The 26,418-nt window shown below is 38.0% G+C and overlaps 1 protein-coding gene across 4 annotated transcripts in view; it reads right to left on the bottom strand.

Annotated features, from left to right (window-relative positions):
• LOC306886481 (C-terminal-binding protein 2) overlaps positions 1 to 26,418 on the bottom strand; it is a gene marked incomplete at its 5' end in the record, with an annotated part of 46,326 nt that overhangs the window by 5,861 nt on the left and 14,047 nt on the right. For 2 of the 4 annotated variants that reach the window (XM_079443602.1, XM_079443603.1), the window contains 7 exons: positions 525 to 639; positions 1,027 to 1,154; positions 2,700 to 2,830; positions 2,939 to 3,153; positions 4,117 to 4,323; positions 5,398 to 5,542; positions 6,348 to 6,502. In XM_079443602.1, coding sequence (XP_079299728.1) covers positions 525 to 639; positions 1,027 to 1,154; positions 2,700 to 2,830; positions 2,939 to 3,153; positions 4,117 to 4,323; positions 5,398 to 5,542; positions 6,348 to 6,502 — 1,096 coding nt within the window. Of the gene's footprint in view, positions 1 to 524; positions 640 to 1,026; positions 1,155 to 2,699; positions 2,831 to 2,938; positions 3,154 to 4,116; positions 4,324 to 5,397; positions 5,543 to 6,347; positions 6,503 to 9,334; positions 9,960 to 20,026; positions 22,257 to 26,418 lie in introns of those variants that run through there. The other 2 variants (XM_079443601.1, XM_079443604.1) reach the window with 2 other exon arrangements.

Here is a 26,418-nt window from a genome sequence, read left to right as displayed (position 1 = left end):
ACTTTTGACTCATTAAAATGCAAATCAATTTATAACTTTTTTGAAATGCATTTTTCTGGATTTGTTTGTTGTTATTCTATCTCTCACTGTTCACATAAACCTACCATTAAAATTGTAGACTGATCATTTCTTTGTCAGTGGCAAACGTACAAAATCAGCAGGGGATCAAAGAATTTTTTCCCCCACTATATATATATAATAAATAATAAATAATACAAGTTTAATAAAAAATTATAAAAAATATTAATTATAATTAAAAATACATAACTTAAGAAAATGATTTTTAAAAGAGGATTATTACAGTAACATTATTTTAAGGACTGAAAGATTAACAGAACGGAATGCATTGAAAATTGGGTCCAGTTCTAAATAGGAACCAGTTCTAGATTGTCAATCCTAGAAAAGAGGGTGTTTGAGATGGTAACAAACTCAAGGATGGATAGAATAAGGGTTAGTATGATGAATGAGGTGATGAATGAAATAATAGATGGCGTTCTGGGCATGTTTATAGTCTCTTTTGTCACCTGTAGGCTCCGCCGTTGAGCTCCGGATGTACCTGCTGCTCCATCACCCCCCACGGCGCCGTAGTCACAAAAAACTCTTTGTTGACACAGTTTCTGAGACTGTCTGGAATACGACCTGAAAACCAGAACAAACCCGAGACATGATGAATGATGTACAACAGGACGGATGCTTAGAGGAAAGAGAGACAGAGCTTATAAAAATAACTAATTTACATTCCCTGAAGGAAATACGTGTGCTTGTTACATACAGCAAAAGATTCATATTTGAGTTAAAAATGAAAGATTAAATAGTTATGCGTTAGAGAAGTGAGAGAAAGAGATATAAATCAGGACTCCCACCCTTCACAGTTCACATATAATGCAATTAACCATAATTAAGCATGTAACCCATTGATAATTACCATGTAGTATGCAAATTTGACGATGACACCATCATCAGAAAGGGTTACATTTTGAATAACAAACATAACAAATTAAGTCAATGAGTGTTTGTTTTTTGTACCGGTGATGGCCCTGCGGATCTCAGTGGCCGCTGCCTCTCTCATCTCTAGTGAGGCCTGCTCACTGTACCACGCCGTGTGAGGGGTGCAGATCAGATTGGGCGCGTCCTTCAGAGGACCCTGAGAAAAACTGAAAAAAAAATTAAAATAGAGGATGAGCAAGACAAATTAAAGGTCACTGGTCACGAACATACACTACTGTCAGTATGATTTTGTTCTTATGTTCATTACAGCTACAGTTATTTGATTAAAAATACTGTAAAACTGTGACATATTATTGCAATTTAAACCAAATGTTTTCTATTGTAATATATTTTAAAATATAATTTATTCTTGTGATCAAAGCTGAATTTTCAGCATCATTACTCTAATCTTCAGAAATCATTCTAATATGCTGATTTGCTGCTCAAGAAACATTTCTTATTATCATCTAAATATCTTAAATAGTTGTGCAGCTTCATATATTTGTGGAAACAGTGACAAATTTCCAGGACTGGTTGATAAATAGAAAGTTCAAAAGAACAGCATTTATTTGAAATAGATTTTTTTTTGGTAACATTATAAACATCTTTTGATCACTTTATTGTGTCCTTGCTAAAAGTACAAATTTCTTTCAAAGAAGTACAACACTAATATTAAAGGTGCACTAAGCAATTTTTTAAAAACACTTTTGACCGCAGTCGGGCCATGTCCCAAAAACACTTCCAGCCAATCAGCAGTAAGGGGCGTGTCTTGTAATGATACAGCGCTCAATTTGAGTGCGCAGAACGGATATTAGCAGATAGACTATAGAACTGGAAGATAAAAAAAAAAAAAAAGAGGAAAATATCGGAGGAACAAAACATTAAAAAGAAGGTTTATGATCAGGCAAGAGATAGGACCCATGCAAATATCAGAGCAGCTTTCCAGCGGTGGAGAGAACTCAAGGAGTGGGAAGGCCTCGAAGCGGACGCCGAGGTTGCATTGCTTCTTCTTGATACGAGAGTAACGTTGATTTAGCATTGTTTCACACAACTTATCTGTGTTGGCTTTTGTTTAAATATGCTTGTGTATCATCTTCGCTTATTGTGTGGGGCGGATATATCAAAACATGGGGTCCTATTGGACTATGGGCGTGTTTGTTTTGGTGCACCTTTAATACTAATACTAACATTTTGAATAATAATAAAAGTAACTATCAAATGAGATTAATAATAATAAAGTGAGAGTAATACAATAAATAAAGCAGAATCAATTTAACCCAGGTTTAAAAATAAATAAATAAATAAATGTATAAGTAAATACGCAAGTAGTGCAACCATATCTAATGTTCCAGAAAATTATAATGCCAGAAAAGTTAGCATCAACTAGCTTTGCAATTCTTGCCATTTTGTACAGCTGAAATATTTGTAAAGAATATTGTAACAAACTCTTTTTATTCTATAGTACAAGGGGTTGTGGGTAACATATTAGCCCAAAGAGCAATCATGGATGCACATTTTGAAAATCCACCAGAAACAATTGACCTATATAATATCTAGGATGCACTAATCCTAATTTCACATATTATATAGAACTAATAGCATGCAAATTTGGGTGCAGCTGAAGAAAAGTTTAGAGTTGCATGCATCCAATATCCTAAGATAAAGTGGACATGGAGATTGGATTACAATTGGTAGGTCATTCCAAATGTTACCTGAAGGGTTCAGACTCGTGAACGTCCAGGGCGGCCCCCCGTATCCTGCCCTCTTTGAGAGCCTGAGCCAGGGCTTTTTCATCCACCAGACCCCCTCGTGCCGTGTTGACTAGAAATGCTCCCTGTCGCATCTAACAAAACATCATACATCATATTTCACAGTCAGGTTCACACCACAGCCACTAGATGCCGCTCATGATTGCAGGATGTGATTCTAGGGCCGTTTGTGTGTAATGCACCTGTTTGATGGTGAAGTCGTTGATGAGGTGGTGATTGTGTTCGTTTAGGTTGCAGTGGAGAGACACACAGTCGCTCTGGTACAGGAGGTCCTGTAAGGTGTAAACTCTCTGGACGCCCAGCGATCGCTCTAAACCGTCTTGCAGGTACGGGTCATAAAAGATCACATTGAAGCCAAACGCTTTTGCTCGAACAGCCACAGCCTGTCCCGATCGGCCTATGAGACAAATATACAGAAACATGTAAACACAGCAGAAATGACTTTAGGATGGCACATATAACTTATATGGACAACCATGGTGCTTTGTTGTCCTTTTGGAACTTGAAAACCTCTTGTCACCAATGACACTGAAATTTAACATTAGTGACCTGATTAATGATGATGGCATCATTTATTTGAACTATTCCTGCAGTATTTCTGTAACATCTTCATGGCTACAGGTCAAAACTGACCACTTAGCTGAAGTTTTCTTAAATGCTTGAAATCAGCAATAAATTGTGCCTATATATGAATAACAACATAGGAATTGGATCATTTTCGTGCATGTTTTGATCTCTACGTAATTCCTATCATTTAATTTGCGCTATTTCGTTGTTATGATGATCTTGCGGTTACAAAAACAGTAAATGAGTTTGTTCATTCATACATAAATCTAACTAAATCAGTTTCACAACATGTATTTGTGTATATATTAATACATAATATAAATTAGTTTGATTTTATGACTATGATAACTAATTAGTTCAATAATAATAGCAATAATTTTCATTAAATAACATTAGCATGCATTATTATTACATAGCAAGCATTAACAATACATGCTTATTACATAACATTTTAGTGTTATTTATATACAATTATAGTGCTTATTAATATTTTGACTAATTTATATTTGAATATATTTTATATTTTACTTCAGTTTTCATTTTAAAGTATAGTTTAGGTTTTATTATTATTGCTATCATTATTATTTTTTAGCATTTTTAAAAAGTTTTTAAGTATTTCTGCTAGCTTTCATTTATTTTTATTTCAATTGTAGTTTTAGTCATTTTTGTAAGTCAAATAAAACTTATTTCATTTATTTTATACATTTCATTTAAAAAAATTTTTTATAGCTTTAGTTAATAAAAACAACACCTTTACATAATGATAATCTGCATAATTGCTCCAGTCCCTCACCAAAGCCAATAAGTCCGAGTGTTTCTCCTCTGATGCGGGCGGCCCCTGACGCCACCTCTCTGATCTGCTCCACGCTCTGGACCCGTGTGCCCTCACGCATGGCCTGGTACAGCCAGGTGTTCCTCCTATACAGGTTCAGGATGTGGCAAAGCGTCGAGTCTGCCGTCTCCTCCACGGCGGCTGATGGAATATTACACACTGCAATACCTGCAGACATGCACAAATGTTATGCAACATGTAAATATGAATCTTTTCACATCAGAACACTCTATAAACCACATTCAAATGGCCTCAGATGGTCTATAAATACTGATAGTCAAGTAACCCCTGATCCCATCTTCTCTCCATTCATGGATTTGACCTGTATTGAGCTGTATCGGTAATATTTCTCATTTTATTCTAACCATAAAAACTGTACCTCCTTCTGTCTCTGTTTTCAAACATCCAACTTTTCTTCTCTACATGCAGAGTACTTTGTATTTCTGAACAAAGTTAAACCTGGTTTCTCAACTAAGCAGTATTTGATTTCAGTAGCATGTTTTCTGTGAGGAGAGCATCTTTAGAAGCAAAACACCTTTATACATTCAACATTTTATTTGCTATAGCTTTTCACAATATCATATATCATATATACAGCTTTTCACAATATCATATATCATTCAGTCTTCTCACTGTCATTAATGTAGGTGTATTTTATTGTCCAGAAAGCTGCTAAAACAACATTGTACCTGATTTTTAGACGATATTTTTTTGTGTGTGTCGTGCATTATATCAGTATTTTTATGTTGAAATGCATTATATTGTTTCATAAATAATAAATAAAGTTCAAATGCATTATAATATTTGCAGATTCCTTGCTATATTTGCACCTGGTTGTTTGTCATGCGTTTTAATGCATTAAATATATGCAACAATGAACAGATAAGCATTATAATGTATTATAACTGTGGTTACAATCATAATGTGGTTGCATCATAATGTGCATTACAAGGTCTAATGAATGTGTTAAAAATAATTTCAAAATGCATTATATATAAATGCTTCAAATAAAGGGTTACTGTTTTTTTGTTGTTGTTATGCAAACTTCCAAAACATTTGTTTACATTTAAATATTTGCAAACTCAAAAAATACTATGGAAGTCAATGGCTACCAGCAACTGTTTGGTTGCTAAACAGAAGAAACAAACTCATACAGCTTGAGGGTTAATGATGACAAAATTGTAATTTTTGGGTGAACTATCCCTTTAAGACCAAACATTGTGACCAGGAAACACTTCTTACCCATCTCTCCAGCTGCTTTAATGTCGATATTGTCATATCCACTACCGATGCGGATTATAATTCGGAGGGCTTTAAATTTCTCCAGATCTTCTCTGGTCAGAGTGATGGTGTGGTACATCATCGCCCCCACCGCCTCGTTCAACACCTGCCACAGACACATCAGAGAATAAAGCCGTGGGGTGTACATTAAGGACACATAAATCATTTCTTTGTAGCATCCTGGGAGCAGTATGTGGGTGTAATGCATTTCTTATGATGAGTTTGCCATGTTCATCTACATGTCATTTCATGCATTTACTCCAGATAATTGTTTGTTTTGTAATCTGTGCAATTACACACATTACAAACACGCAATTCTGAATCCGACTGCAATAATAGATATGATTAAACTTAACAGGCAATTTTCCCTTGTGATGAAACAAGTGTAATTTAACTCAATGCACTGAGATTCTACATTAAATGAATATACACAGCGTTAGTGGGTCTGATAATTGGGTCACTATGAAATGAATCACAGCTGCTGTGTTTGTACGAGCCAGTGTTTCTCGCAGTTTTTGTTTAGTATGCATACATGTACCAAATTTCAATGTTCTTTTAATTGAAATACCATTTATTACAACAAAATCTTTGTCATATAAACATCCAGTCAGGAAGTCAGTAACAGATTCACATAGCTGGTGCATTTGTGAGTCTTTTGATCAGTTATTTAATATAAGAGTTTGTGAATCAGACAACAGTGGTCATGCATATATACATATATATATATATTTTTTTTTTTTTTTTTTTTGGGAGTATGCTTTCTAGTATTGGAGTATTCAACCAAAAAAATTACAATTAAAATTCAATTTAAAAAAAGTTGCTGATTTAATTAATACTGCAAACTTACATCTCAACTAAAACAATATGTTTGCTGTCATGCTAGTGATGCAAGAAAAATAGTTCAAGCAGACCTTCTCATGTATTTCCTGCGTTGACTGAGCGTCACAGAACGCCACAGTGGCCAAATCCTTCAGTATGGGCATCTCTACGGTACAGTCCCTCCCGTCCAGCAGAGCGACCAGTGGCCGAGGATGCATCGGACCATTCATGATTTGCGGCCTTATACCTGCAAAGAGTGAGAGAGTGAGAGAGAGAGAGAGAGAGATGTGAACTTCCCGTTCGCCCCCTTGCCATGTGTCTAGTTGTCATGGAGATTACAGCATTTGGGCAGAGTTATGAATACATTTTATTTAATAGCCTTTGGGGAAACATCTTGTTCTCTGCTTTCTGTATTTTCACTCTCCGCCATGTATTTAAATAAAGACTTCAAATGAGAATTATTCACCAGAGTATTATTAAAAAATAATTGTGTGGGAGATGTTAAAGCAGAGTTGAGTCTCTCGGAGGGAATGTGAGAGATCAGGGGTCTGGCACGCTTTAAATGAGCAGTGGACACATCAAACAGAAACACAAATGACATGCTGGAGCGATCGCTACATCAGAGCGGGAGAAATCAGAGAGGGAAGGACAGACGATTGGGCTCTCAGAAGACCAGCATTAACACACACACACACACACACACACTCATGTAGGTGTTCAACCAATCAATGTTCACAAAACTGTGCCGACTGTTCATTTTCCAACCCATAAACAACTTCAGAGCTCTAAAAGCTTTTTTGGACAAGAACAACGAAGATAAACTTAAACTCAGTGATTTTTAAACAAACAGAGCCTGAGCTGAGCAGTACATGACCATTATCCAGTCAGAGACGAGTGGGGGAATTATCCAATCAGAGAGCGGCAGGGGAAATCTCGGCCCTTCAGCCATTCTCCACATTTACTCTGATCACAGAGCACAAAAGATCCTGACAAAACATCGATTTCTGACATGCAAGGCTTTTTATTTGTTATTGCCATCACAATCTCTCTCAGTCTTCCCGTTTTCTCCCAGCGGGAAGGATTTTTTTTTTACATACCATCATGTTGTTTTAAAACCCATGACTTTCTCTCTTCCTTGGAACACAGAGAATTCTTCAGTTTTTTCCATACAGTGAAAACATATGGTGACCATTGGCTGTCAAGTTGCAAAAATGTTAAACAAATGAACCATAAAAGTAGTTCATATGGTTTGTGTCCATAATCTTCTGTACCATACGACAGCTTTATATGAGGAAATTTTCCTTCCACCAAAGCTTTCAAATCTCTTTTGCAATCACACATATTCAAATGCGGTGCATTGACATCAAGTCTAGTTTTCTAAAACACTATCAAATTTATTAAAAGGTTTTGTGCTTAAAACAAGAAAAATATCTGCCAGTTATTTTGGTATCATTATAGTTTTTATTTTAATATTTTCCATTTGTATTTCAATTTTAGGTTTAGATTTTTTTATTTAATTAATCCAAATTAAAATAGAAATGTTGCTTTGGCAGCTAGCTGATCTGTTTTTATTTTCATATTTATATTTATATAAAAAAAATTTTTGAATTGCATTTTATTTTCAGTTAACATTTATTTTTAAGTAATGAAAATGTTTATTTTTATCGTTTTGATTTTAGTTTCAGTTTTAAAATAATCTTGTTTTCTCTTTAAATAAAGATTTCTTGTTTAAGCATAAACTCAATTTATTTTGATACATTTTATGTATCAAATGGGTTATCAAATGTATACTGAAAAACAAGACAAAAAATACAAAGACATTTTTTGCAGTGACCAATACTGGACACCATTGGTTCTTGCATGTCAGGTGACCAATCGCAATCTGAAAAGACCAAATATGTGTTATATTTGAAAGCTACAGGCAAAGAGAAGCAAACAATCACTTAAATTTTGGTCTGTTTGTAATAAATTTGAATTTAAATGTGAAACTTTCTATTCAAACACTACTTTCAACGTGCTAATGTAACGAGTAAATGATGGCTTTCGTTAAACAGACAAAGCAGCGTGGAACATTTTACCAAACATCTCCATTTGTGTTCCATCATAAAGTTTGTAACAGCACAAAGGTAAGCAAATAGTGATCTTTGTTTTATTTTTTGAGTGAACTATGCCTGTAATGCATGTGAAACTAATGAGAGCGAGCGAGTGAGCGAGAGAGAGAAATGTAATACTCTCTTTGAAATCCCATGAACAATAAAAGTCTGTAAAAACAAAAGGAAATGAGGAGATTTTTCCATGGAGCTGCGTAGACGTGGATCTGTGTGTGTGTGTGTGTGTGTGTGTGTGTTAAATATGGTAGTGTGTACATCACACCGTATGTGTGAGTTTCCCCACCTCTTGCTTAGGTGTGCCGCTGTGATTTTAATAAGTGTGTGTGTGTGTGTGTGTGTGTGTGTGTGTGTGTGAGAGAGACACAAGCAATCTTGGATTTAAAAAAAAGCTGGCAGCCAAGTGCCTCACCTCACTGTCAACTGCTGCTTGTGGTTACCAAGCAACCTCATCTCTCACCGTCACACAATAAACACACACAAACACACATGCACACAAACAATCTTTCTGACAACACACTTTTTTGCTCCAAACCAAATAGACACTTGCAGGAAAAGCAGTTAAAACAGTCAGATCACTGAATGGCAGTCCAGGACCTGAAATAAACCAAGTGCATGTGTGAGTGTCTAATAGGAGTGTATCTGTGCTGCGTCACTTTTTCTTCTCTCTCCACCCCTCCTGATCTATTAGCCGGGGATTTGGCTACCAAACACACACACACACTAATGATAAGGAGTCAGGCGCACAAAGCACTGTGTGTGTTTGCACACACACACACACACACACACAAACCATTTTGCAGATGTGTCACAGAGAGCAGCCAAGACATGCGCTTGTGACACCACTGAGAACTGCACACACACACACACACACACACACACACACACACACACACAAACACACACACACGCAAACACACACGCAAACACACACTTTTTCTTTTGGCCGATTTCGGAAACATGCGTCTTGCCTGGAAAATGCTGCCTCCACATTCCTCCCATGAAGAGCAGCCCAAAAAACGGGGGAGAAAAAAAATGGAGGGAGGTGGCAGAGAAAAAGCCTTCTCCTGTGATTGTGTCCTGGGGGTCTCCCTCCTCTCGCTGTCTGTCTGTCGCTCGCTCACTCCCCCATATGTGGGTAAGCAGAGATTCTTTCTCGTCTGCGGTCAGTCACTCAGAATGAGAAGCATTCAGAGAATGATAGAAGAGCCTGTTGTTTTTATTCCTTGTTCTCGTTTTAGCCTCTCGCTCTGGGTTTGTCCATTTTGATTGCCGTTTTCATCCCCCCTCTCATCTCATTTTCCAGCAAACCTCTCAAGGTGAAAAAGGAGAGGAATAATTACGTCTGGCCGAGTCGAGGAGAGTCACGGAAAGAGGGAGAGGGTCAAAAATTCCCACACGAGTGCCAGTGCAAACGAGTTGTGCCGTTCCACTCCTCACACTCCACAATCACTCCCCCTTCTGTTGCTCTTTTTTTTTTTTTTTGACCCACTCCTTTTTTTCCCCCTCAACCGCACTCCCTCGCTCTCAAATTTATGATTTAGAGACCACAGTGGTTAGAGACTGCCAGACTCTCCCTTCCACTCACATCTCTCCGCCTGCCTTTCTTTCTTTTATTTTCTCTTGCTCTTTCTGCCTCTCTTTTATTCGCCCTCCCCCTATGCTCCAAAATTACAGTCACTTCTGTCTGTTAAAATGGTATTTATTTGGCTTATGCAATGTGAACACCGTATGTGTGTGTGCTTTGTGAAAGAAGCAAAATGAAGGTTAAAGAAAAACAGTGAAAAGAACAAACGGAAATGAAAAATGACCAAACTAACAAACGATAGAAAGCTAAAAAAAAAGAAACAAAAGAAAAAATGATTGTTTGAAAGAACATCAAAGTAATGAAAAAAATAAACGGACTTACATTTGAACAAACTAAAGAAAAAAAACAATGCACATAAAAGAAATGAACAAACAAACAAACGCAGGGAAAAAACTACTGAATGACCAAACAAACAAAAAAGGAATGATTGAAAGACTGATAGTTTGATTGATTGATTAGTCTATCAATCAAGTAATGAATGATCAAATATATGTTTGAAAAAAAAAAGTTTGAACGAACAAAATTAACCAACAAACAATGAATGACTGAAAGACTAAAAGATTGAAACATTGATTGATTATCAAACAATAAATGACTGAATCAATAAATCAATCAAGTAACAAATCAATTAATGAACAAATATGTTTGAAAAAAAAACTAACGATATAAAGCCGATATAATTGTATTATTTTAATTCATATTTAAGAAATTTGAAATAATTTGAAAAATAAACATTTAAAATATAAATGTGTAAAATAAGCATACTTATACTTTACATAGTAAATTGTATTTTTCACAAATAAATAATTTATTAAATATTAAATAAATAAGTAAAAGTAAATACTGTAACTAACAGGGCACTCAGTATTCTGGGTAGTTTGTGTGCTGTGGGACATACAAATGACATGAATATGACAGTGGGCAAATGCATAAAGCGCAGCATAATTTGAAATCACCAGTTTAAAGTTCGTTGATCGCGCATCTCTAGTGAAGCTGAACTCTCCTCCTGTCAGCATTTAATTCACACGGACCGACGGATCATGCAGGATACATGCACACTTCACAAGATCTCAACTAGATTCCAATAAGTCTGCAAGTTTTGTGAAATTAAATGTTCATTAGTCATTCAAAGATTTGTTTAAATGATATAAATACGTATTTGCTGAATGCTGACGGCAAACGAGAAAGTATTATGTTTGCTTTTCTATTACTAATAATAACATTAAAGCAATCATTATAATACTTTTTAGTTAGACAGAACTGAATGATGACGGCGAACAAGAGGGACAATGTGGGCACTGTGTGCTCAGGCGCTTCCTTTCGCAGCGCTGTCAAAATAAAAGTCCCGCCACGAACATATCGGCCGGTGCCGATATTTGAAAAATGCCAAATATCGGCCGATATATCGGCCTTGCCGATATAACGGTCGACCAATAGTTACAATGAGCTCATTAACATATGCCCGCCCACATTTACATATCAACACCTATTAGTATATACAAACATTCCAAACCTTGATGACAGTATGAAGCAGATCATAGCAGAGGTTATTTACATAAAGCCTTAAAGGTACAGTAAGAAAATGGGCTGTATAGCATACTTTGGTTCAAATTTCTCAATGGTAGTGTAAAAAAAACAGCCTTTTTAACCTGTCAAAATCAGCTCTGTTTTCAGCAAGTCATTCTAGTCCATTTTGCTTTAAATGCTAATGAGCTCTGCTCACCCCGCCCCTCTCTTCCGTAGAGTGACGAGCAGACTATAAACTTCAGCCGCAAAACTTGCTAACTAGCATATAGGCCTATTAGGAAAGGTGATTTGCAAAGGATTCATAAAAACCCTTATACTCACTTCTTCTGTGGATGAAGCTGGATCACGAATGATTCGCGCAAACATTGACACATTTAGGCAGATCGGGGATCATCGCATTCCTTTCAAAAACTAAAGTAACGTTAATCCTCTGCGTCTTCAGCAGCTCAGATGTCGGGAATAAATGATGACTGCTATGTTCATTATTACATCCAACAACAAAACACCTCAATCACTTAATCGGAGACATCTTGTCTTGTCCCTGCACCGGAGTCGACACAATGGCGGTTGGACTGTTTACAGCTCACTCATGGCGGGTCTAAGATAAGACGCCCTTGTCAATCAACTATCGTGAGAGGGGCCTGTACAGAACTACGTCATTCTGACAGGAATCTCAGAACATCCTAGTTTGAGAAAGGGGATTTTAAAATAGGGATTTAAAAAAAAAAAAAACACTGGGTGGATTTTTATCATTATAGGATGGATGTGTGTACACACACACTTCCAACACACATTTATGTTCAAACAACTTGTAAAGTGAATTTTGCATCCGATGACCCCTTTAAAAGGATCAGAGAGAGGGTAGAAAATGTACATTAAAAACTAAATTATAACTGCTTTTGGGACAAGAAACCTTGACAGACCTCATAAGTGCAAAAACTGAAGCATGACTTGTCAAATCAATTATCAAATCACAAATTGCTATTTAATTAAATAAATGCACTGTGTGTTTCAAAGTGAAGCTCAGCACTGTGTTTATTTACATTCAAGCAGCTCATGATCTGATCTGTTTTCAAGATAAAAACTGCACAATCTCATCTCTGCATGGGGTTATGTAATTTTACAGTTACAGTAAAAATATTTTTGTTATTTTTTCATAAATACTAGATGTTTATTTTACAGTAAAATATTGCAAGAGTAAAATTTCTTATTTTTAATAATAAAAGAATAATTTATTATTAATTAATTGTTATTATAATTATTTTGTAGTCATATTGATATATAAATCAAAACATTTTGCAGCCTTACAAACAAGAATTTATTTTATTTATTTCATTATTTATTCTCAAACACAATTTTTATCATGAAATCATGCCGACCAAGAACACAACTACTTAAAATTCTTTTGAATTACTTTAAGAGTGAAATGTTATTTTGGTCAACAAAACATAATTACAATAACCTGTTTTAAACACCTGTCCGTCCTCCATTGTTCAGCCAAACAGGTTATTCCAGCCAAAACTCAGAATGCAATTTTGTTTGGTGCTGATGAAATGACACCCTTCATATGTTATTACAGAATGACATAAAATCTCAACTCTTACTTCATAGTGATGGACACGCAAACCTGGTGTGGTGACCAAACAAGAGAAAACAACACGTTAACACAGGTAATTAGCCCAGTGTTCAATCTTCATTCTCACCCTCTTGAAGCGAACACACACACACACAGCAGATGTGATCTCTCTCACTCGGTTTCATTCCCCAAAATACTTTTTTCCCCTCTATTCATTAGTTTCACATTCTCTCGCTCCCTCCTTCTGTTAGTTCTCTATATGACAGGAGCCATCTGGCCTTCCAGAACAAGAGATTGGACCGGGGAACGAGAGGTTTACAATGCACACACACACATTCACACACAGCTGTGTTTTGTTACACTAAAGACAGAGGCTCTTTATGAGGTGACAGTGCTTAACATTAGGGGTAGAGTTACAGCAAAAACAGACAAACACTCACATTTACAGTCAAAAATCAAACAAAGTCAGATGAAAACTGAAATCAGAATAAGAATGATTAATTGCTGCATGTTACTGTCACCAGTCGCTCTAATTTTCAACTCTTTTCTTTTAATCACCTGACTCCGTTTTGATATTCAACACCCACTTTTCACAATCCAATCAATTCTCAAAATCCCAGTCTACTTTTTTCTTGTTTCATTAGGAAATACTTCACATTGCTTAAACAAAATAGGCAGCAAACATCATTACACAATGACTTGAGCAAGTTTCTTTGAGCAGATGTACACACGTCTGTCCTTGCAGGTATAGAAATTCACACAGCATTCAAAGCATCAGACAATTCTTTCATGTCTATAGTTTGCATTGAATTAAAGTGCTAAACAATTTCAGACCCGTCCAACATCTGTGTCTGCTTGCGTGGTGTGTTCATACAGAGATCTGCCTCTCCATCTACGAATGAAACTCAATCTCCGTGACCTTTTCATTTTCTCACAATGAATAATTCACCGGGACCTGTTTGCTATCTCACATTGTCACACACACACACACACACACACACACACAAAGGAAATCGTGAACAAGGATTCTCTTCTGCAACCATCCACATGTTCTCTCATTCTTTATAAAGACACTCATCTTTTGCATGGTGCATCTCTTGGTTTCTAAACTCTGGAATTACACAGGTATCAGGGTTATTATAGTTAACTAAAACTAAAACCATTTTTATTACTTGAAATAGAATATAACTTTAACTGAAATAATAATACAATAAAATATTTAAAAAGAAAAAAAGTCAAATGGCTGCCAAAGCAAAATTTCATATTAAATGTTGTTAAATTTTTAAAAAAAAAAAATTTAAATATAAACTGAAAATATAAATATTAAAATTAATTAAAAATATTATTAAACACTGTAATAGCAACACTGTAATATCACTGCAATATAATACTAAAATAACCCTGGCAGGGATCAGCTATGTATATTTGGTAGGCTTGCTCTTTGCAGATTTTGCAACAACAATATTGTTATACATCACATAAAACCAAATGTTTAAGTTTGCAATGCAAAAAAATCAACATGCATATATGAGATAATACAGTACTGGCCCAATAAAGCAAGTGACCTTTCAGTTAACTGGCCAGAAACTCTCTATCAGCTCATCCTTACAGTTTAACCCTGGTTTGACACCCATTTATTCACTCAGCATTTGTTTTCTGTGACTCTGACACAAAAAAGGCAGATTTATGGTTCACACAGACTTATGCATGCAACATGCAATGCATGTATTAATTTAGCAGATGCTGTTATCCACAGCCATTTACAAATAAATAATGCTACAGCATAAGTGATTTACAAGTTGTTTAACATTTTATGAAGTAGGAAATATCAGACGCTGGGAGTTGTTTACATACTGCTCTCGCCTGCACGCTGCACCAGGGCAAATTGATTATTCATACGTTCAAACAAACCAATATCACACCCATTTCTGATTCTTTAATGCTAATACGCCATGCGGGACAGTTCTATACGTCAGACAGGTCAGATGAGTCGTCTTGCTGCGGACAAGGATTACAGTACACGCATTCATTCATTTCTGCAGGATTATGTTCTGATGGAGAGCACTAACCCAGACCCCCCTTCCCCTTTCCCACTGGGCCCGTCCTGCACAGATGGCTAGTGGGATTTTACCTCTCTAATCTCTTTTCTTTCACTCCCTCTCTGTCTTCGCTTTTCATTTCTGAAACCTACAGTAAATGAATATGCTGAGCTGGTCAAATCAGCACTGAAACGACTTTTGCCCTCCATTCTCATTCATTGTTTCCTCTCTTTCTCCTACTCCATGTTGATTTTCCTCCACTGATCAAATTTCTACAGATTATTGCACACCAACTGCGTAGTCATTTTTATGCTGTACCAGCCACCTTTATTTTCTTGGACAGGCATGCCAAAACTAAATAACCCTGTAGTATGAATACAACTTTACTCGACATCAACAAGTTATAAATAAAACAAACATTACTGAAGTACAAGAAAATACTATTTCAGTCTTTCAATTTAAAAATTTCCAATGTTCAATTTGTGGAATTTACTAGCATTTTTTTTACTAGTAATATTGATTATTCAAAAATACATGTAAATTTTAATATTTCTTCAGTAACTATAAATAGAGATTTAAATAAGAAAGTATCAATCCTTACAACAACAACAAAAAAATATTGTATGGTACAGGAATGGCATCAGATACCATGAGTGATAGGCCGATTCATAAACCAATATTTGGTCACTTTGAGATCAAGTTTTCCTTTCCTTTATTTGGCCTTCCAAAAGTAGATGCATTTAGGAATCATTTACAGTTATGTTTATTAATGTGCATTGCCCCTGTTAATAAATAAACTTGAAACATTAAAATGACTTACAACAATATATAAGTATATTAGATAATTAATATTAGTCTGGTGAGTAAATAATAAAAAAAACAAGCCAATGGAGATTCTATTGCCAAGAAAAGGGTTGATAATATTTACAATAATCAACTGAATTTGATAGGTGTCTCTCACATTGTCCCACAGAGTTTTATTGTCATTTTGAAAAAACACCCCACACCTGCCCTGAACACCTCTCCACACAACCATTAACACCTCCAGCAACCCTCCTCTCCCCTACACCTACAATTCAAATCAGCGAAAAAGATGTGTGCCAGGTCTTCAGAAAGAACAAAAGAAAACTGTGGAGATGATCGTGGACTTCAGGAGAAATGCTAAAAGTAAGGACATTATTAACTGTCTTTACATTGATTTTGAAAGCTGAAGCTCGCGATTATAGATTTCTGACAACTGCTTGCGGTGTTCGGCCAATCACAATGCACTGTGCCAGTTGGCCAATCAGAGCAGACTGCGCTTGTCGGAAGGAGGGGCTTTGTAGAAAACGACGTGTTTGAGAGAGGCGGGGCATAGAGGAACTACAATAATGTACAGTATTTGAAAAATAATGTGTTTTTTGAACAAAGCATGTCAATATATTCTGTTACACCAAATACACAAAACAATGATCTTTAAAAAAGCATCATATGACCCCTTTAATTTCATAATTTTCTGAGTACCTTATTTGCAATTTTTAAATTACTAGATATTATGTATATATCTGCACCATATTAGCTACTGGCATAAACATAAATGCATATATTTTACATATACAAATCTATACATCAAATTATTTGATCAATACCATGGTTCTGAATCATTTCTACATTTATTTACCAAGGTATGCAACATGCTACTCCTAATAATGCCATAGATATGTGTTCAGAAAAGGAATAATTTGTCAATTTAAATGTTATTTTAAACATTTTAGCCATAAATGTGCCATCTATTTATCAGGCTATAGTTAACTAGACTCATTTGCCATTCAAAAAGTAAACAACAGAGATGACATCACCACAGTATCTGCATACTGAATAGTAATTGGTCTTGTCCTTGCATATATTTAACCACATTTACACTAAAAATGAAAGTATACTGATCCTTTTTCATAAAAACACACGCTGATTCTCAAGCCAGTGGCAAAGTGGCTGCATTTCATTACACAGAACCTAGTATTCCCTTCAGAAAATGCTAATCTAGTTCAACTGTAGCTTTTCAGCATTAATGGTCACCTGCGACTATACAGACACACTGTGGCCTAGAACAAAATAGCTCAACTAAACAGCCTGCACTAGCGTAAAGCATGAAGCCTCCTTTCAGCGTAACACTTCTGATCCATGACCAGGAGCGGCTTATCCCAGACTACAGGATGATCACTCTAAACGCTCGGTCCTAAGAGCTCTCTTTCTAAAAGAACTTCCAAAGCAACAAAATCAATATCAAATAATACCTCAGACACAATAAAACAAACTATGCACAAAAACATGGACACACCTGACCTGGAAAACTCTCATATGGCTTGACCATGACACCCATCGCCATGGCTACGTAATCCCTTCTTACTAGAAAGGAAGGTCTTCTGCCAGGGTCGTCCCTGCATGTCCATATATAGACACATTAGTCTTGGGGGCATTTAGAATGACCATATATGGTGAAGGTACAAGGAAGCAGGCTCTTTTCAGATCAGTTCATTGAAATGTATTAGACCATAAAAAAGAATGATGGTGTATGTGCATGCTTTCTAAAAGAGATGGCACAATAATAATAATTATAATAAAAAAAATAAATCCGAGCAGTCGTCGCTACCAAAAACAGGTCACCTAGCAACACACAATTAAGGAATACCCTGCGAGCCCGCAGTCTTCAGCCTGTCCATTAGCAGATGAAATTACTGGCTAAACAAACAACCATCACCCACATGCAAATGACTTTGTTGTTCATAAGAGAAGGGCTCATATTCTTGCCCGCTGGGGTTTTCACAGATGTTTAGGACATGAGCAATGTACTCTGACTCTATCCAACCTGAAACATCTGGAGTCAGAGATGACTGGGGCACTGGAGAAATGGTTTCATTATATGGAACGAAAGCCAGCTAAACCCATTAACTCAAGTGAGATGGCAGGGAAGGTGTAACGGAAGCAAAGGGAGGAAAAAGATACAAAGGGAAATGGAAGCCTTTGAAAGAGAAACGAAACAAGAGGATGCATGAGGAAGCTGTGGATTAGAGTCGGTCGTAAAAGATTACGATGCTATCTGTCCTCTCTCTGAGCGATGGGTAGGTCAACCAGTACTTAAACCACTGACTAGTCCACATTCGCACTACAATACAACATATCAAACAACTAGATTTTTCAATCCTTCAAATATCTAAATGCACTGCATAGTCGAGAGAATAACAGCAGAAATATCTCAATCAGCATATACATATATCATTTACATGGTGGAAATGTTTTTAATAATTTATTTTTAACTTAAGAATTTCATAATTTACAAGACTTATTTGTTATAAATAACCTTATCTTGTGATTTGAGCCCACTAAAAACTATTTTGGGATATATGCTGTTACCATGAAATATAATAACTCATACCGTGATTTTGGTCATACTGCCCAACCCTACTGAAGCCGCTCGCTCACCAGGCACTGAACCAGTCAGCCTTTAATAATGTTCATCACCGCTCATTTCTCTCCCACCCCAGAGGCTCTCCAATCATATCCATACACTATGATTACTATCACCACAATGTGATTAGCCTGACTATGGTGATGTGTTGTTTAATTTCCTGCCGGGGTCTGACACTGCATCTCCATTTCGGCCTCCCCTCCCCCTCAGTGCAGTCATTGGTCATCGTTCTGAAACAGCCAATGTGGGCTGGAAACAGTCTCTTACACCAGCTGCCCCTGGTGTGACTGAAGAACAGAGAAATATGACCCTTTACAGTCTTTAGCACATGCATCAACATCAGTCCTGCAAAAACATTTAAATAAATCAAATAAAAAGTGCCACATTTCAACCAAAATCAAAAGAAAAATATTTATAATGTTTTTGCATTATAATAATGAAAATAGTTTTCTTAAATGTCACGCAAGTAATGTCACTCTGTTAACTATAAATTAAAAACCTACATGCTCAGTTGATTCTCAAAATGGAAATTTCCTATTGAAGTTTGCACTTGGCAGAAAAACTAAACTGTCGTTCTCTCCCTGTGCTGGTCCAAGTCCATCATTCTGATATTGCCAGTGTATGGCTCAAAGTGACAGTTCACATCAAACATGTATCAAAGGGCTCTACCGCTAACCGACAGGCTACACTTCACTCACAGTATCTTAGTCAAACAGATCAGCTGCGACGGGCAGATAGTGACAGAGGTTTAAACTAGCAAAGACAAACCATGAAAATAAAAATAAAACATGTCACTCCAAATCCATTTAGATACGCCTACTACAGAACATACATAAAAGCAATGCAATACAGAATACCAAACCAAAATAAAACACAATCTAAGTCACTGACACCCTGAAGCTGATAATGACTAATACTGCACAAAATGTGACTGACTAATAACATAACAGGCCACTGAACTACAAGGCAACATAATGAAAACACGCTTGTGCATTCTAGCACAATTTACCATACTTTTTAATTGAGCTTGTGCTAGACTACAGAAATTCAATATTTAGTGATAGGTAATTATGCAATGACAAGGTATAAAAAGATGATGAATTATGAAATGAATTCATCTTTCATGTACAAAAGAAAGCTGAATTTGATCCATCACAAAACAAACTAGTTCCATAAGCTTTGATAATCTTTAACAAAATAAGATGAACCTTGGTATGAAAACATGTAGGTAAATCATTAGCAACTCAATTCATTACCATTTCAACAACAAACACAATTGTTTATTCTTCAAAGAAGGTTTCTCTGTGTAGCATTTCTGAAAAGTGAAGTTCAAAGGGAGAAATATAACTTGAATCAATTAACCTACAACTGTATGATTCACACACGCTCACTCTGACACAGACAGTTAGGAGCTGAAGCACTGGAGGGGGTGGAGGAGAGGAAAAAAGGAGAACATGAAGAAGGCAATGGAAGAGGGCTTTGATTTACTTGTGTCTGGCGATGCCATAGTGGAGACAATGACCGGAGGTCCAGTACGCCGGCTGAGCTTCTGACTCACATTTTGGCCTGGGACGGCACCACCAACGGGTACTAGGGCTCTGTCTGAGGACACTCCAGCCTTGCGCATAACTTGTGGGCTTACATGGGGACTAGGCATGGGTGACATTGTAGCCAAGCTCCGATCCCTCTTCATCAACTCCATTGGTACAGTATAGTTGGTGGTGTATGCCTTTGGAGCCTGCTGTGGCGCCAAAGCAGGCACAGTCATTGGTTGGGGAACTGCTGGCAATGGCTGTGGCATTGAATGGATTGGGGCTGCCATTTGTGGTGGTATTCCTGGAAGATGTGATGGAAAAGCTACCTGTTGGGACATTGCAGTCATAGATGGCATGGGCAAGCCAGCATGCGGATTGTAGCCTGACAATGGGCGAGGCTGCACTGGAAACATAGCACCACTGTATGCTCCTGAAGACCTGGCTCCAGGATACCCACTAGTCTCGAGAAGCTGCTGGGAGGGAGCACTGCTGGGTCTGCGACTATAACGTTCACCCATCCTTGGAGATATAGTCTGCATGGGGGTAGAGGGTGGCTGCATATACTCCATGCCCAGAGTCAAGGGTGGCGGCTGGTAAATGTCACTGCGATGGCTAAAGCTGTTGGATCTGCAGCGGACCGGAGCATTGGGATGCAGGGGGGTAGCAGGAAGGATTTCAGGTTGTCGCTTGCAACCAAGCACAACACGTGACAGAACACGAGCTTGTCCCAAGTTTGGAGCCACTGAACGCACATCATTTTCCTCCATAACAGCCAGCATTGCAGTGGAGTCAAAGCCCTGCTGCAGTAGAGCGGTGACGGTGCTTTCTGAGAGGCCCTCTTTTTGCAGCAACACCAGAAACTCAGGGTCCGCATTTTTTTTAGGGTCTACAGGAGCCACTGGGGTCTGAGGAACAGTGGGAGGAGGAGGAGCAGTAAGAGGCTGAGCAGGAATTTGAGGTAAAGGAGCAGGAATAGTAGCCACACTTGGAGTGTTTACTGGGGCAGCGGCTATAGAGGGAGCTGGAGTATAGACAGGATTTGGGGGTGCCACGGGTTGCACATGTGGAACTTGCTGCACTGGCTGAACTTGTGGTACCTGCTGAACTTGCTGCACTGGCTGAATGGGCTGCATTTGTTGAACTGGCTGAACTTGCTGCATTTGTTGCACTGGCTGAGCTTGCTGCATTTGCTGGACTGGCTGAACCTGCTGCATTTGCTGTTGCTGTATTTGTTGTTGCATTTGTTGCTGTGCTTGCTGTTGAGCCTGTTGTTGGGCTTGCTGTTGTAAGGTGTATGGTGAGGGGTTTTCCGGATGCATGACCATACCTCGGGCAGTTCCATCCATTCCTTGAGTAACTGGTTCAACCACCAGGCAGGTGGCAGTTGGCTGATGAGGATCAATTGGCCTTCCGTTAACATCACTGTAGACTGAATGGCTAGTTAAAGAGGCAGGTGGCTCAGCACCGTAACGGGGAGAATTTGGCTCCATTATATAACGAGCTGGAGATGGTGCACGGCTTGGAATACGCTGCCCGTCCTGCATCATTTTGGTGCCAGGAGTAGCAGGTGGGGCTCCAGGCAGGGATGGTTCTCTGTAAATACGACCCATGTCATGAGCAGTTGGAGGTGGGGGAGGAGGTATGCCAGGTGCTGGGGCAGCAGAACCAGGCCGACCTCCTGAGCTCTGTTCCCACAATTGCCGAGGACCGGCCATCATTCCATAATGTGAAGATGACCTATTAAGAGAATGAGGTTGCTCTCCACGATAAAAACCTTCGGTTGGTCGTGTTGGCATGCCTGAGTCTTGCTGATAGTAGTCGTGGGGTGGCAGGGAACCACGGTGAGCCATGGTTGGCCGGTCGTAATGGCTGTTCAACTCAGGAACGGAGCTCTTTCGTATGTTATGGGGGTCCGGACGATCCAAATATCCATGATTGTAAAGAGATTCCTGGTAGGAGTCTTGCTCCCGTTTCAAATCCAGGTCAGGGGGACGCACTCTAAGCGGTGGCTCATACCATCCCCCTCCCGCATCCGCTCCATAGCTCAGCGAGTTGCGTCGACCAGCCATCCGGGCCTGCTGCTCGTAAACACGGTCACTGCGCTCCCAATGACCCTCATTCCCACCCAGCGTGTCCCAGCTCTGGGAGTGGCCGATCGGCAACTGCTTACTGGAGATCAACATGAGGAAGAGATATACCTTACTCACAGGGAAGAAAAATGAGAAAGGTTTTCCTTTAAGTTTCTAGTTGCAGGATGATGTCAGGTGGTGCAAGGAAGGAGGGTAAAAGAAAAAAAAATGAAAACAGAAGTATCGCTTTTCACCTGAGGTCCAGTTGTAATTTCTGTCTCCCGTCTCTATCACAGTGGCAAGGTCTGGCTATCAAATGGCTCCTCTTGCTTGGTGATTGGTGAATAATTAATCTGGGGAATACTGCTGGTGGTGATGGAAGCAGGAAAGAGGACACCAAGCACTCTCACAAATAACGTTGGTAGTTGAAGTCTGCCTGACTACTCCATTCTGGCAATGCAAAGCAATAAGCATGAACAGACAGAGGGACAGAAAAAGAGAGAAAACAGAGAGACAGGAAGGAAAATTTTAACAAGGGGAGGGTTGGGGTGGGGGAGGCAGGGTCTTGCAATAATCCAGCAAAGCTGATCCGCTCCAACTCTGAACATTTTACTCGTTCAGATTGCTATGAGGGATTACAGACCAAATAAAGCCAGCTTAAATCTACTCTTCACCCTTGTGACGTCACAAAATGTGTCCCTGATGATAATGAATACTATGAAATCCCTTTGGACAGGAACACATGCTGCCATGGACACGCTTACCTGATGCCAATGGTTGAGGTGGTCTGTGCTTCTTTCAAAAACCTGGCCAGCTGGCATTAAGCAGGCGGTCTTTGCTGGACTCCAAGAGATGGGCCAGTGAAACTAATACAGATCTACTGCAGCAGGGCAGAATCGTGTAGCACTGTCAGGAAACGTCAAATCCTGATTGAACAATAATCCTATGATGGGCCAGCAATGCCTGCAAAGCTACGCAAATGCAGAGATCCAGCATCACCGCTCATCTATTGCGTTATGACCCGAGCCGACACCAGTGCAGCTATGTGAACCACTGCCTCCAAACACCCTTCACAGCACACCAACAATGAGGTCACAAAGCTTCTGGAAGCTTATGGATTACAGCTTCATTACAAAACCAATTAGATCTTAAGCAAATTGCGATACCACTTCTGGTGAAATTGCACAAGGATACTGTAATTTCTCAGAAACATCAGAACAACATAAACATTCTTTGTTACCCTTTAAATCGACACTTCTGTCAACATTTACTAACATTATTCTAAACCTGACTTTTTTTCTGTGAAACACTTTTTTTTAACGCCTTGGATTTTTGTCCATACAATTAAAGTAAGTGTTGTCCAATGTTATTTGGACCCAAATGTTCTTTAAGAAAGAAATTCATACAGGTTTGGAAAGACAAGAAGAGGGTGAGTAAATTATGACAGACTCTTCATTTTCAGCTGAACAAACCCTTGAATATAGCAATATGGTTTTTTTAGACATTCATTCTACATAAACAAAGAAGCCATCACCCCATGTTTTGCTATTCCCCACTGAGAAAGCATGGCTATGTTATTAAGATAAGCATTATAAAAAAAGGCGAAATCTGGGACAACAAATACTACTACAATATCTAAAGGCTTGCAAATATCCATTGCATGAAAAACATTCCAGCAATATGAATGTTAACAGTTGAATCTTGAGTTTTCGGTTTAGGAAAAGCTTTTTTGTTGTGAACAGATTTTGTCCACCTGCCACTGAAACACTCCACCCAAATCCTTTCTGATCCCCACAAACACCAGAGAGAGAGAGATGGAGAGGGAGGGAGAGAAAGAGACTTGTGAGGATAAAATTAATAGGGCATATTCTTTGACTATCCACTGTCATTGTGATACATTCTGCATTTTGATACCATCTAAAGCTTTGCACAGTTTAAAGTGACTTTCCAGCACTTTGCTTTGTTTTGATCCTTTGACTTTTATAAAACACTGTTTGATGCCTGTAATACAGATATGGCAGGAATTTCATTTTGGCTTTAAGCCTGTTGTTCAGAATCAACAACTCCTGAATGCATTAGCATTCCAAGATTGCAAACGACCCCCAATATAGTTTCCTTGTCATAAGTGACCTAATTGTACTCTCTTCACAAGCATGTCACTCAAAAAGCACTCGACCCTGGAGATTCAAACCTAAGAACTAATGCCAGTAGAGTTAACTTGTTGCGGAGCCAGTGACACACAAAAACATATTATTTTAGAATGCACTATTTTTGTCAATTTTCAGCAACAGAGAAAATAATTATTTTCATAACCAACGATTCTCTCACCTCATGAGCACATTGCATGCTGGGACTGACTTCTCTGTGTATGCTACATGTCAAGCTCCCTTATAATTATGCTGCCTACCTTTTGGAGCGTGGCACTGATGCCTTACTAGTTCACTATGTTTTGGCACACAGCAAGAGAGAGCCAAATGAAATCAAATCTCTCTGGAAGTGTCTTTTCTTTCTTTTTGTGACTTTCGCTTACAGACGTAGTGAGGATTACATTGGATTCTTTAACAGAAAGAAAAACAACACGGATCAGTACAGTTGCACCACAATGGAAAAATCAAGGAGAGCAGTATCATGGCAACACTGTCTTTAGTTATCCTTCTGCAGAACTTTAAGGAACAAAAGAGAGAAAAAGAGAGAGACAGAAACAAAGGAAAAGAGAGAGAATTTTCATAAATCCTTTGTGCCTGAGAGACTGCGACTAATCTAATACAAAACCCCGTGAGACGTTTGGCTTCAACAAGCTTCTCTGCCTATCTGGGAATACATGTGTAAGCAATTTTATACATGACTACTAATACGAGAGCTCTTTGAGGGAAGCAAATTCATAAAAAAAGGATATGAAGTGATTAAAAGCAGAATGCGGTGAAATTAAACACTACTTCAACTAATTTACTCACTTTCTTGTTCAGCTGGGAGTTCCTAATGCTGTACATACTGTGTGGTATTATATATTAAAGTTGCTTATAAACTGCCAATTTATCAAAAATGTTCTCATTTTGTTCCAAAAAGAACAACTCACTCTGGATTAAAAAGAAATGGTGTGTACAAAATGATTTAAGCTCTACCACGGTTTCAATCTGGACTAAGACTGCATTATTGTGTTATTATTTACACACTATTATAGTTTTATTTATTATTTTGAATTCTTTTTTTTACTTTTACAATAAAATTTAAGTTTTAGTAATTTTGGCTCATGTTTTCATCAATTTAGCTTTAGTTTAAGAAATTGTAGCTCTTCAAACTTTTTTATTTCAGTTCATTGCAAAGGCAACATTTCTACATTTTGTTTTAAAAAAAAAATCACATATTCATATTGCTTTTGGTAATACTTCAGTTTAGGGACAAATTCTACTTGCTTATTAGCATGCATATTACTAGCTTATTTTATTTCAGCTGTATATCAATATAATGAAAACATTTGTAATAGTTTTAGTTAATAACTGGTCTAAGATGGTCTAGATGTTTAAGCTGGACGACTAGCTAGTTGATCTAAGTTTAAGCTGGTAGACCATCTGGATCAAGCTGGTTGGGTCAGATAGACCTCATTGATTCAAAAACAACCCAGCTACTCTGTTCCAGAAAACCAGCTTGACCTGTTTTTCCAGCAAGGGTATTAAACATTTACTTGTCATCTGCTATAATACTCTGAATACCCTAATCTTCCATTATAATCACAAGAGCCGCAAATACAATTAACTTTTTGTGATGAGCCTCATCTCTTTTCTTCTCAGAAGCACAGGAACCTTGGTTGAGGCACACATACAGCTACAATATTCATTCGGGAAAAACAGTGCAGTCCAATTTCTAACCACCATTTAATACATTTTTCTCAGGCAGCCTCTGCACAGCAATGCAGCTGACATCGCTCTATTCAGACATCTCACTATAACGTATTCACAACTTCCTCATTTCTCTTCTCTGCTGGTTTCTCCTCTATTCCCTTGGGGAGTCCCATCGCGGTGCTGTAATAAGGCTCTTTTTTAAAAAGGAAAGAGGGAGACTTGACATTTCTTCGTTATAGGAGGTATACTGAAGAACTCGGCTTCTCCAACTCTGGGAAAGCGAGTCATGCGTTTAACGAGCCAGCGGCTGCAGATGTGATGACTGCAGGCTTTGTGCTGGAACTGTAGGGAATATGACTACGACTCGAGTTTCTGACACCTGATCTTTCAGACTTGAACTATCTCTTTGAAACTTTACCTGGTGGTTAATGTGTCAC

The sequence above is a fragment of the Barbus barbus genome, assembly GCF_936440315.1.
Source record: "Barbus barbus genome assembly, chromosome: 20".
Classification (NCBI taxonomy): Eukaryota; Metazoa; Chordata; class Actinopteri; order Cypriniformes; family Cyprinidae; genus Barbus; species Barbus barbus.
Note: the sequence above shows the minus strand (reverse complement) of the source record. Positions and strands in the feature narration are given on the sequence as shown.